At 38.9% G+C, this 13,691-nt stretch overlaps 1 protein-coding gene and 1 pseudogene across 7 annotated transcripts in view; one reads left to right on the plus strand and one right to left on the minus strand.

Annotated features, from left to right (window-relative positions):
• Window positions 1-3,307, plus strand: part of Chia (chitinase, acidic) — a 154,626-nt gene extending 151,319 nt beyond the window's left edge. For 6 of the 7 annotated variants that reach the window (XM_087614032.1, XM_087614047.1, XM_087614039.1 and 3 more), the window contains 6 exons: window positions 142-266; window positions 435-558; window positions 828-1,013; window positions 1,816-1,935; window positions 2,022-2,163; window positions 2,965-3,307. In XM_087614032.1, the coding sequence (XP_087470158.1) occupies window positions 142-266; window positions 435-558; window positions 828-1,013; window positions 1,816-1,935; window positions 2,022-2,163; window positions 2,965-3,209 (942 nt within the window). In that variant the 3' untranslated portion in view covers window positions 3,210-3,307. 7 annotated transcript variants of the gene reach the window in all.
• Window positions 1-13,691, minus strand: part of Chia-ps1 (chitinase, acidic, pseudogene 1) — a 264,086-nt pseudogene that overhangs the window by 138,202 nt on the left and 112,193 nt on the right.

A 13,691-nucleotide genomic window follows, 5' to 3' on the forward strand; every position in this document is an offset into this window, starting at 1 on the left:
GACTTTATCAAGATATCGGTAGACTGAAATCAGACAAAATATTTCAAAGTACTTTGAAGAAGAAAGACACTGTACAAACATGAATTTATTATTACTTAAATGGCTGAAACTAACTTCAAAAGTATTTGCCTTATTTTGCAGGAACTACGTGAAGCTTTTGAGCAGGAGGCTATTGAGAGCAACAGGCCCAGATTGATGGTTACTGCTGCTGTAGCTGCTGGCATTTCCAACATCCAGGCTGGCTATGAGATCCCTGAACTTTCTCAGTGAGTAGTGCCCTTATCCTAAACTTCTGTGAGGACCTTTCAAGCTTTGTACTTAATCTTGAGATGTATTGTGCTCAAAGACCTTGTCTCCACACTTGCGGTGGAAAAGGTGTCTCTGCCTGCATAGATGTGAGAAACAGTTGTGATTTTAATCTTACTACCTCTCAGGTACCTGGATTTCATCCACGTCATGACATATGACCTCCATGGCTCCTGGGATGGCTACACTGGGGAGAACAGTCCTCTTTACAAACTCCCTACTGAGACTGGCAGCAATGCCTACCTCAATGTGGTAAGACCTACAGAAATTCACACTGGAGAAGGGTGTAGAAAATCAGGCTCTAGATTAGTGCAAGTTCAGAAGCAAATTTATTTAGGCAAATATCTTAAGTTTAGTGACCATATCTCATTTACTGTAATTTAATCCAAAAAATTTGAAAAATAAAATAACAATAAATAAATCCACTCATTATGAACATCAGATAATTTGCCCACTAAAATAGGATCTTAACACAGGCCCCTGGCTATTCAGGTCTGGTGTCTAACCTCCTACTATTACAGGATTATGTCATGAATTACTGGAAGGATAATGGAGCCCCAGCTGAGAAGCTCATTGTTGGATTTCCAGAGTATGGACACACCTACATCCTAAGCAACCCTTCTGATACTGGAATTGGTGCCCCTACCTCTGGTAATGGCCCTGCTGGGCCCTATACCAGGCAGGCTGGGTTCTGGGCCTACTATGAGGTCAGTAGATGGGTTGTATAATGTTCTTTGAATTCTGCACCCTAAGTTGTACATAGTCTTCAGTTTGGGAAAGGGTTTGGATACTTCTATACTTCCATACTTAATCCAAACAGTATTTCTTCAAAGAGCAGACCACACTATTAAGGTTATTTACATTAACACAGAGTGAATAAAATAAATTTCCTATACTAATATAGATTCCAAAACTATAGTACTAAAATATGGATAAAATGATAAAATGTAGAATTTGAGAAGTAACTCAAATCTGGGGAATGTAGCTCAGTGGTTGAACATTGACTTAGAATTCCCATAGCCCTGGATTTAATTACTAACACAGAGGGACAAAACAAATTAGGATCATACTGTACAATGATTTTTTTCATGATGTTTTTTATTGCAGTTTTGGTTGCTCATATCTGCAATTTCAACATTCAGGAAGCTGAAGCAGGATGATCCTATATTTGGAGATATATATATATATATATATATATATATACATATATATATATATATATATATATATGGATAGATAGAGAGAGAGAGAGACTCTGCCTTAACAAAGCAAAGACTAGGGATGTGACATAGTGAGGGTGTTAGAGCATCTACTTATCTAATATGGCAAGTCCTGGGGTCTCATCTGCATCACTGCAAAAACGAAAACAACCCAATTTTACTTTTTACAAACAAAACTGAATTATAAAATTCAGGTAACCCCAATTGAGGATACAAAAGGGAAGAAAAAATGTGTTTTCTTTTTCATGGGGTTAATATTTAAAGGGTTTTACTCTCTTGACATTTAAAGATTTGTACCTTTCTGAGAAATGGAGCCACTCAGGACTGGGATGCCCCCCAGGAAGTTCCCTATGCCTACAAGGGCAATGAGTGGGTTGGCTATGATAATATCAAGAGCTTCAGTGTCAAGGTAAGGTCAGTTCCTTGGATTTGATGGCATAACAGACCCAAGGCTCAGGAAAACAAATGAAACTTCTCTCCTCTACTCTTCAACAGGCTCAGTGGCTTAAGCAGAACAACTTTGGTGGTGCCATGATCTGGGCCATTGACCTTGATGACTTCACTGGCTCTTTCTGTGACCAGGGAAAATTCCCTCTGACTTCTACTTTGAATAAAGCCCTTGATATACCCACAGCAGGTAAATGACACAGGGCCTGTGTTAAGATCCTATAAGTATACTGTGTGTGTGTGTGTGTGTGTGTGTGTGTGTGTGTGTGTGTGTTTGTGTGAGTGTTTTAATAATGTCTGCTGATCAATTTAAAGGCAGTCTTGGCATTCTCACCCCTAGGATATTCTTCCCATTTCATTATGTTGTACTTGTCCAGGTGACAGAAAGTTATTGACTTTCTGTTTTCAATTTCTAAGGGAATTATGGAAAATCAAGCCTATCTTTAGAGTGTGTGAGATCAGATTTTCTAGGACTTCAAGGTTTCTAAGAGTCTGCAGATGACTCCTCTCCTCTCCCTTTCTCTCCTCCTCTCCCTCTCCTTCCTCCTCCCTCTTTCCCTCCCCCTCTCTGTTCCTTATTCAATGTATTGCTCAGGAGACATCTCTGGTTATTGAGGGAGAATCAACAGGAAGCTGTGTCGGTACTCTTACATATCCAGTCCATCATTCAGGGAATATTTCAACCTCCATAACTGTTCTCATGTTTTACTTTTAGTGGTATTTATAGTCAAATCTTTAAAATATTTGTTTTTGCATATTAGGTCTTTCTTGAATGCTTTAGATGGCAAAAGACAGAACAAGAGAATGCTGGCATGGATTCACATTACACTTTTCCTTAATTCCTGCTATGTCTCCCATTCTCTTCAGTTGTGAGAACTGAGTTAACTGCCTCCATCTTCTGGAAAAAATGCACATAGTTTTCATTACTTTGACATAAAGTTTGCTGTTGTAGCAGGCCTACCTGTCAGTTCTCTCTACTTGTGTGTTTCAGGTTGCACAGCCCCTGACTTACCTTCTGAACCAGTAACTACTCCTCCAGGAAGTGGGAGTGGTGGTGGAAGCTCTGGTGGAGGTTCTGAAGGCAGTGGATTCTGTGCTGGCAAAGCAGATGGCCTCTACCCTGTGGCAGATGACAGAAATGCTTTCTGGCACTGCATCAATGGAATCACATATCAGCAGCATTGTCAGGCAGGGTTAGTTTTTGATACCAGCTGTAATTGCTGCAACTGGCCATGAAACTAATGTTCTTCACGAAATTTCTGCCTTCTCCCTTAATCCTCACCAAAGGTAGCTTGCTTCCATTTAAAGTTATGCAATAAAATTGATAGCCAAAATATGGGTGTCCTTGATTTTTTAATGGTTTGTTTGAAAACTTTTCTCCATTTAGAAATACCAACTATGTATGGGTTGGAGAGAGAGACGGGGGGGGGGGTAGAAGGAGGGAGGGAGAGGGGGAGAGAGGGGGGGAGAGGGAGAGAGAGAGGGAGAGAAATGGTAGAGCCAACTACCATACATTTTTCTACCCGTAGAAGATATTTGATGCTTGGTTATGAATCAGTAACCTAGGGACCATTCTCAAGGACTCTGTAGCATTTGCAATGTTGCTGGGGTTGCTTAGGAATAAAATTTAGGACGTTCTGTTAATCTTGCTGGGTATATGGAACTGTTTTAGTAACACTGGCATTAGAAGGAATGGCCAGATACGTGCCATGGGCTCTGCAGCATGAAGTACTTGCCTAGGAAAGAGGCTTACAAGAATCTTTATCAACTCATAATGACTTAGTGCCTTTTCAAAACTTCATCAGAGAAGCTTCTTTCTGCAGGATATAACAATTAGCACGAATACCAGCAACTGGCCAAAGCTCAAAGAATAAGAAACTTTGGAACACTTAGCCCTAAGTGTGACATCTATCTCACACTCATTCTTCTCCTAAGGCTCAGGGATCATAACAGAAGGGGCTTTCAAAAGATTGTAAGCACCAGAGGCAAAGAATAAATTCAAGGAAACTGTGTTTTCTGGACACTACAGAGCAGTTGTAGATACAAATCCACAACAATTGTGACAGTATACATAAGAACACCACAAAGTCAAGACAGACAAATACTACCTTTGAAAGGGAAGTTGGCCATGAAGTCCCATCCCTAGCTGAGATGCTATTGATAATGGATAGCATTTGGGAGACAAAAGTCAGTTTTCTTTAAAGGTATCATACAACTCAAGAATACATAAGCAGCACAAATTAGTCACAATGGGTTTAAAAACATGAGAACACAAAGTTGGGTCGATGAGGAAATGGATGGAATGGGAGAAGTTTGGGGAGGGAGTGAATATCATCAAAATACAGTATAAAAATCCTCAAATAGGATTTGTGCCTAGAGTGGATCCAGGACCATGGCTCCCCACACACTCCTGAAACATACAGAGAAAGCTTGACTACCAGGAGCTCTGACACAACAGGATCTCAGGAGTTGGCCACACCTGATTCTAAGGATCTTCTAGGTAGCTTGACTCCCAGGAGATCTGACATTACCAGTCAGAGACAAAAGGGCAGTTAGCACTAGAGATAACAAGATGGCAATAAGTAAGCAGAAGACCACAAGCAACAGAAACCAATGCAACATCAGAACCCAGTTCCCCCATCTCAGCAAGTCCTAGATACTCCAAGAGACCTGAAAAGCAATATTCAGATCTAAAATTTCATCTCATGGAGATGATAGAGGGCTTTTAAAAAGGGCATAAATAATTCCCTTAAAAATACAGGAGAACTCAGGTAAACAGGTACAAGCCCTCAAAGAGGAAACACATGAATCTCTTAAAGAAATGCATGAAAACACAATCAAACTGGTGAAGGAATTGAATAAAACTGTCCAGGGTCTAAAATTGGAAATAGAAACAATAAAGGAAACACAATGGGAGACAACTATGGATATGGAAAACTTAGGAAAGAGATCAGAAGTTACAAATGCATGTATCACCCACACATAATACAAGAGATAGAACAGGAAATTTTAGGCTTAGAAGATAACATAGAAGACATTGACATATCAGTCCAAGAAAATATGAAAAGCGAAAAGCTCCTAACTCATAACATTCAAGAAATCCAGGACACAATGAAAAGATCAAACCTAAGAATAACAGGTATAGAAGAGAGTGAAAATTCTCAACTCAAAGGGCCAGTAAAGTATCTTCAACCAAATTATAGAAAACCTCTCCAATCTAAAGAAAGAGATGCCATAAGCCTACAAGAAGCTTACAGAACACCAAAGAGTTTGAACCAGAAAAGGAATTTCTCCAACCACATAATAATGAAAACACCAAATACACAAAACAAAGAATATTAAAAGCAGTAAGAAAAAAGGTCAAGCAACATATGAAGAGAAACCTACCAGAATTACACCAGACTTCCCACCAGACTCGAAAAGTCAGAAGAACTTGGGAATATGTCACACAGACTCTAAAAGTACAACCAGCCAAGGCTACTGTACCCAGAAAAACTCTCAATACCATAGATGTAGAAACCAAAATATTCCATGACAAAACCATATTTAAAAAACATCTTGTGCAATCCAGCCCTACAGAGGATAATAGATGGAAAACTCCAACACAAAGTGGGAAACTACACCCAAGAAAAAGCAAAAAATTAATCTTCTCACAATAAACCCAAAAGAAGAGAACCACACAACGTAATTCCAACTCTAACAACAAAAAGAACAGGAAGCAAAAATTATTGGTCCTTAATATCTGTCAATATCAGTGGCCTCAATTCCCCAATAGAAAGACGTGGACTAACAGGCCAATAATATAAGCAGGACCCAGCATTTTGTTGCATACAGAAAACACACCTCAGTGACAAAGACAGACACTATCTCAAATTAAAAGGTTGGAAAAAAGATTTGCAAGCCAATGGTTCCAAGAAAAATGCTAGAGTAGCAATTCTAGTATCTAAACAATAGACTTTCAACCAAAATTATCAAAAAAGGTAGGGAAGGACACTACATACTCATCAAAGGAAAAATCCACCAAGATGAACTTCAATTCTGAAAATCTATGCCCCAAATGCAAGAGCACCCACATTTGTAAAAGAAACATTACTGAATCTCAAAGCATACATTGACCCTCACACAATAATAGTAGGAGACTTTAACACCACACTCTCAACAATGGACAAATCATGGAAACAGAACCTAAACAGAGATACACTGAAACTAATGGAGTTAACAGATATCTACAGAACATTTCACCCTAAAACAAAAGAATATACCTTTTCCTTAACATCTCAAGGTACTTTCTTAAAAATTTACCATATAATTGGACATAAAACAAGCCTCAGCAGATATAAGAACATTGAAATAATCTATGCATCCCATCAGATCACCACAGACTAAGGCTGGTCTTCAACAACAACAAACCACAGAAAGCCCACAAACACAGGGAAGCTGAACAATGCTCTATTCAATGATAACTTTGTCAGAGAAGAAATAAAGAATAAAATTAAAGACTTTTTAGAATTTAGTGAAAATAAAGGTGCAACATACCCAAACTTATTGAATACAAGAAAAACAGTGCTAAAAGGAAAACTCATATCTCTGAGTGCCTCCGAAAAGAAACTGGAGACAGCATACACTAGCAGCTTGACAGCACACCTGAAAGCTCTAGAAGAAAAAGAAGCAAATGCACCCAAGAGGAGTAGACAGCAGGAAATAATCAAACTCAGAGCTGAAGTCAACTAAATAGAAAGAAAGAACTATACAAAGAATCAACACATCCAGGAGCTAGTTCTTTGCAAAAATCAACAAGATAGGTAAACCTTTAGCTCAACTAACTAGAGGACACAGAAACAGTATCCAATTTATCAAAATCAGAAATGAAAAACCAACACAACAACAGAAACTGAAGAAATTAAAAAATGATTGGATCCTACTACAAAAGCCTATATATTCAACAAACCTGGAAAACCTGCATGAAATGGAGGACTTTCTAGACAGACACCTGGTACCAAAGTTAAATTATGATTGAATAAACTTTCTAAATAACTCCATAACCCCTAAGAAAGCAGTTATTAAAACTCTCCCAACCAAAAAATGCCAAGTATCAGATCGTTTTAGTGTAGAATTCTATCAGACCTTTGAAGAAGACCTAATACCAATACTAATACTTCTCAAACTGTTTGATAAAATTGAAACAGAAGACATACTACCCCAGTACATTCTATGAAACCAGAATTCTATGAAACACTGATACTTAAACCACACAAAGACCCAACAAAGAAAGAACTTCAGTCAAATTCCCTCAAAAATATTGATGCAAAAATACTTAATAAAATTCTTATAAACTGAATTTTGAGAACACATCAAAATGATCATTCACCATGATCAAGTAGGATTCAGAGATGCAAGATGTTTCAATATTCAAAAATCAATCAATGTAATCCACTATACAAACTCACAGAAAAAAGCCCACATGCTCATCTCATTAGATGTGCAAAGCGTTTGAGAAAATACAATATCCTTTCATGTTAAAAGTATTGGAAAGATCACAAATTCTAGGTCCACATTTAAGTATAATAAAAGCAATATACAGCAAACCAATAGACAACATTAAACTAAATGGAGAGAAACTTGATACAATGCCACTAAAATCAGGGACAAGACAAGGCTACCCACTTTCTTCCTATCTAGTCAATATAGTACTCAGAGTTCTAACCAGAGCAATTAGGCAACAAATGGAGATCAAGGAGATACTATTTGGTAAAAGGCGAAAGATTTTAGTAAAAGGCGAAAGATTTATATGATCTGAAGAGAAACCAGAGTATGAGATACTATTTGAAAGGGAGGAAGTGAAGATATCACTACTTAGATATGATATAGTAAACATAAGTGACCCAAAAATTCCACCAGACAACTCCCACAGTTGATAAACAACTTCAGCAGAGTGACTGTATATAAAATTAACTCAAACAAATCAGCAGCTTTCCTTTACTTAAAGGATAAACAGGCTGAGAAAGAAATTAGGGCAATGTCACCCTTTACAACAGTCACAAATACTATAAAATATCTCGGTGCACCTCTAACCAAGGAAGTGAAAGATCTATACAACAAGAACTTCAAGTCTCTGAAGAAATAAATAGTGGAAGACCTCAGAAGATGAAAAAAAATCCTATGCTCATGGATCAGCAGGATTAATATAGTAAAAATGACTATCTTATCAAAGCAATCTGCAGATTCAATGCAATCCCCATCAAACTTCCAACTCAATTCTTCACAGAGATAGAAACAGAAATTCTTAAATTTATCTGGAGTAACAAAAAACTCAGAATGGAAAAAGCCCTTCTCATGCTTTCTGACAGGAGCCAGATACAGGTGTATCCTGAGAGGTTCTGCCACATCCTGATCAATACAAATGTGAATGCTGGAAGCCAACAATCGGACTGATCACAGGGACCACCACGGTGGATTTAGGGGAAGGACTGAAGGGGTCTTATTTGGCATTGGTGGGAGGAGAGGTCCTTGGTCCTGTCAAGGCTTGAGGCCACAGTGCAGAGGAATCCTAGGGCAGTGGACCACTCTCATAGGAGCAATTAAGGAGGGATGGGATAAGGGGTTTGAAGGGTGGAAACTGGGAAAAGGGATAACATTTGAAATATAAATAAAAATATCCAATTAAAATTAAAAAAAGAGAAAAGCCCTATTTAATAATAAAACAACTTCTGGGGAAATCACCATCCCTGACCTCAAGCTCTACTACAGAGCAATAGTGAACAAACCACATGGTATTGGTACAAAGACAGGCAGGTCGATCAGTGGAAATTGAAGACTCAGAAATGAACCCGTACATCCTTAGCTACTTGACCTTTGACAAAGGATCCAAAACCATCCAGTGGAAAAAAGCATTTTCAACAAATGGTGCAGGTTCAACTGGCAGTAAGCATGTAGAAGAAAGCAAATTGATCCATTCTTATCTCCTTGTACAAATCTCAAGTCCATTTGGGCCAAGGACCTCCACATAAAACCAGATAAAGTGAATTCAATAGAAAAACAAACACTTTGCACAGGGAAAAATTTCCTGAACAGAACACCAGTGACTCATGCTCTAAGATCAACAATCAACAAATAGGACCTCGTAAATTTGAAAAACTTCTGTAAGGCAAAGGACACTGTCAATAGGTCAAAACAGCAACCTACAGATTGGGCAAAGATCTTTTCCATCCCTACATCTGATAGAGGGCTAATATCCAAAATATACAAAGAACTCAAGAAGTTAGACTCCAGAAAACCAAATAACCCTGTTAAAAATGGGGCACAGAGCCATACAGAGAATTCTCAGCAGAGGAGTGGAAAATGGCTGAGAACCACTTAAAGAAATGTTCAACATCCTTAGTCATCAGGGAAATGCAAATCAAAACGACCCTGATATTCCACCTTATACCAGTCAGAATTGCTAAGATCAAAACCTCAGGTGACAGCACATGTTGGTTAGGATAAAGAGGAACACTCCTCCATTGCTGGCATTGCAAATTGGTGCAACCAGTTTGGAAATCAATCTGAAAGTTCCTCAGGAAATTGGAAATAGTTCTCCCTGAAGACAACTGAAGAGGCTCTACTACTCCTGGGCATATATCCAAAAGATGCTCTACCATATCAGAAAGACACACGTTCCAGTATGTTTTTTAGCAGCCTTATTCATAACAGTCAGAAGCTAGAAGCAACTCAAATGTCCATCAACTGAAGAATGGATACAGAAATTGTGGTTCATTTACACAAAGTAATACTATTCATCTATTAAAAACAAGGATACCATGAATTTTGCAGGCTCACTGACAGAACTAGAAAATGTCATTCTTAGTGAGGTAACCCAGACCCAAAAGGACACACACGGTATGTACTCACTGAAAAAGTACAGAATATCCATGATACTACCCATAGACCATAAGAAGTTTATCAAGAAGGAAGGTCCAAATGAGGATGTTTCAATCCCACTTAGAAAGGGGTAACAAATTAATCAGAGTAGGGCTGTGGGAGGCAGGTTGAACATTTTCCCTGCTTCTGCTCTATCTTTGTCCCTGCATTTCTATTAGGAGGGTCACATTTTGAGTTGAACATTTTGTGGGTGGGTTGATGCCCTTATCCTACCAATTGGAGTCCTACTTGGCTACAGGAAGTGACCACTTCTGGATCAATATCCCCCACTGCTAGGAGTCTCATCTAGAGTTGCCCCCATAGATCTTCCATGGCCTTCCCTTATCCCAAGACTCTGGAATATCCTAGAAACCTCCACACCAATAAACCTCTCTCCCCTGCTTTCCCTACATATGATCTCCCCCTCTAATCCCTATATTCTCTTGCACCCAGTTTCCTTCTTCCATTGACCTCCAATATCTATTTTGTTTCCCCATCTGAGAAAGATTCAAGCATCCTCCTTTGGGCCCTACTTGTTATTTTTTGGGGGGAGGGGTGGTTCTGTTGATTAAAGTGTGACTATCCTGTGCTTTGTGGCTAAAATCCACTTATAAGTAAGTGTATACCATGCCATGTCCTTTTGGGTCTACATTACCTCACTCAGGGTATTTTCTAGTTCCACGAATATACCTGTGAAATTCAAGATGTTCTTGTTTTTTATTTATTTATTTATTTATTTTTTATTTTTATTTTTATTTTTTATTTATTTTTTTTTATTAACTTGAGTATTTCTTATATACATTTCGAGTGTTATTCCCTTTCCCGGTTTCCGGGCAAACATCCCCCTCCCCCCTCCCCTTCCTTATGGGTGTTCCCCTCCCAACCCTCCCCCCATTGCCACCCTCCCCCCACCAGTCTAGTTCACTGGGGGTTCAGTCTTAGCAGGACCCAGGGCTTCCCCTTCCACTGTTGCTCTTACTAGGATATTCATTGCTACCTATGAGGTCAGAGTCCAGGGTCAGTAGTCCATGTATAGTCTTTAGGTAGTGGCTTAGTCCCTGGAAGCTCTGGTTGCTTGGCATTGTTGTACATATGGGGTCTCGAGCCCCTTCAAGCTCTTCCAGTTCTTTCTCTGATTCCTTCAATAGGGGACCTATTCTCAGTTCAGTGGTTTGCTGCTGGCATTCGCCTCTGTATTTGCTGTATTCTGGCTGTGTCTCTCAGGAGCGATCTACATCCGGCTCCTGTCGGTCTGCACTTCTTTGCTTCATCCATCTTGTCTAATAGGGTGGCTGTATATGTATGGGCCAAATGTGGGGCAGGCTCTGAATGGGTGTTCCTTCAGTCTCTGTTTTAATCTTTGCCTCTCCCTTCCCTGCCAAGGGTATTCTTTTTCCTCATTTAAAGAAGGAGTGAAGCATTCACATTTTGATCATCCGTCTTGAGTTTCATTTGTTCTAGGCATCTACGGTAATTCAAGCATTTGTGCTAATAGCCACTTATCAATGAGTGCGTACCATGTGTGTTTTTCTGTGATTGGGTTACCTCACTCAGGATGATATTTTCCAGTTCCAACCATTTGCCTACAAATAAGGTTCATCTCAGCCATTCAAAATTTCTTAGTTGGGAATTCTTTGTTTAGTTCTGTATTAATTTTTTTCATATGGTTATTTTGTTCTCTGGATTCTAAAATCTTGAGTTCTTTGTATATTTTGGTTGTTAGCCCTCTATCAGATGTAGTTAGTAAAGATCTTTTCCTTGGGGCACATCTAAATAACTGCCATGCTAAAAGTCAACAGAGTGCAAAAGAACTTAAAATGTGTAACTAATTGTGTTTGAAGAAGGATTAGAAAGAACTTCTTAATAAATGTCTTAGAGTCACTATTGCTGTGATGTTTCACCAGGACCATAGTAACTTCAGAAGGAAAGGGTTTATTTGGGTACACTCTCTTATTACTATTGATGATAGAAGGATCTCAGGACATAAACTTAATCATGGCAGGAACCATGATTGAACAGGAATTGAAGGTAAAGCTATGGAAGGGTGCTGCATGTTGCCTTGCTCTCCATAGGTTACTCATCAAGGTTTCTTAGTACCCAGAATACCAGACTTGGGCTGGCACAAACCCCAGCAGACTGTGTACTTCCCCATCAACCACTAAATGGTAAAATATCCCTCATCTGAATCTTATGGAGGCAAAGGAAATTCCCACCTTTCAGAAAATTCTAGCATGTGTCAAGTTGACACAACACTATCCACGAGAGTAAATGATGCTGGTTCTCACTCTTGAAATAACAGATTCTTTTCATCAAATTAGGAAAGGGTGGGTATGTAAAAACGAAGAGACAGAAATCAGTGACCTTGTGAGACATGCTATTTTACAAAGAGGTCAAGTTCTAATCATGTGGCAGCTTTAAATTTACTTAAATAAATAACATCTCTCTGGAAATTTTTAAAGATTTCGTGTAGTGGAGAAACATGACTAAATTGGGCTTCTGATTGATTACTGTGACATTAACAAAATACAATTAGACTGAGCAGCCAAAAATGCAGAAGGAAGCTCTGAAAGAAATAAGAAAACAGGAGATCAGAGAATAATAATCATTTTACACAGAAGAAATGAAGGTGTGATATGGAGATAAAATCCAGTAAGAATGAAGTATGAATTTATATGAGAAAACATCCCAGATTTTATGACTTAAAGGATAATATGCGTGTGAATTTATTAGTTGAGATTACAAATAACAACAGAGTGAATTTGGAATCATAAGAAAACAGAATGTGAAGTATATGTATGAAAAAAGAAGCACTGAATAAATATTGACGTGGACTCCATGATTTGGAAATTGGCTTAATATACAGTACTGAGGTTATTGCGCACAAATCTCAGTAGCATAATTAGCAAAGACTAGAGAATTTCTTAAAATGTATTTTTCTACGATATCTTTGTAAAAGGATTATTCACAAATTTCATATTTGACATGATGCTTTTCCATGGAGCTACATAATCAGAGACAGATTATTTTCAATGCCACTCTACCCAGTTGATACTTACCCAGCCACTGCATAGTTTCAATATTAAGCACTTTATGAATACTATGAAGTATTTACTTTAGTACCTGTTACAGAAATCGCACCTGAGTAGTGAGCTGAAACAAGGTTCTGGTTAAATTTATAATTTTGCCTAAAACCATGGTTATGTGTGTTGGCAGTGGTGCCACTGGGGACTTTGTGGATATGAGTGGCCTCTGCCTCACCTGAGATCATGTTGACCTCCATTATCAATGCTGTGGCCAGGAGCCATGATGGTGTCAATGGTCCGTGTTGCCTCCAAGAAATTATGCTAATGTGACTGGTCCTGAGCTGCCACAGGGGCCACCTGTATTTCTGTAGCTGGGATCCTGCCCTGTTGGTTGAATGGTTCCTGAGAGTAGATTAGGATTCAGCCAGTGAGCAGTGAGTCAGGCTTGGTGGCCTGGGAATCTTGCATCTCTGACTGAGAAACAATTAGGTTGCTTCTTTATTTATGCAGTTTTCATAGAATAAATACAGACTAAATGTTATCCAAGAAGTATGTACTACATCATTTTATCTCTGGTCATGTGCATGATCCGAGGAGACATGTGAAATCCCAAGAGCATCCTGCTTCTCCATAGAGGCCTGTGAGACCCCAAGACTGAGCAGCTTGGAAACTTGCTCCTACAATCCTTACCCAATCAGGTTTGCCTGAAGGCATAGCCAGCAAAGGAAAGTTATGTGAGGTCCCCTACTTCTATTGTCTTGCTCTGGGTTCATCCTTGGGTGTTGAAAAAGCTTTGGGG

The sequence above is a fragment of the Rattus norvegicus genome, chromosome 2 (genome assembly GCF_021556685.1).
Source record: "Rattus norvegicus strain SHRSP/BbbUtx chromosome 2, alternate assembly SHRSP_T2T, whole genome shotgun sequence".
Classification (NCBI taxonomy): Eukaryota; Metazoa; Chordata; class Mammalia; order Rodentia; family Muridae; genus Rattus; species Rattus norvegicus.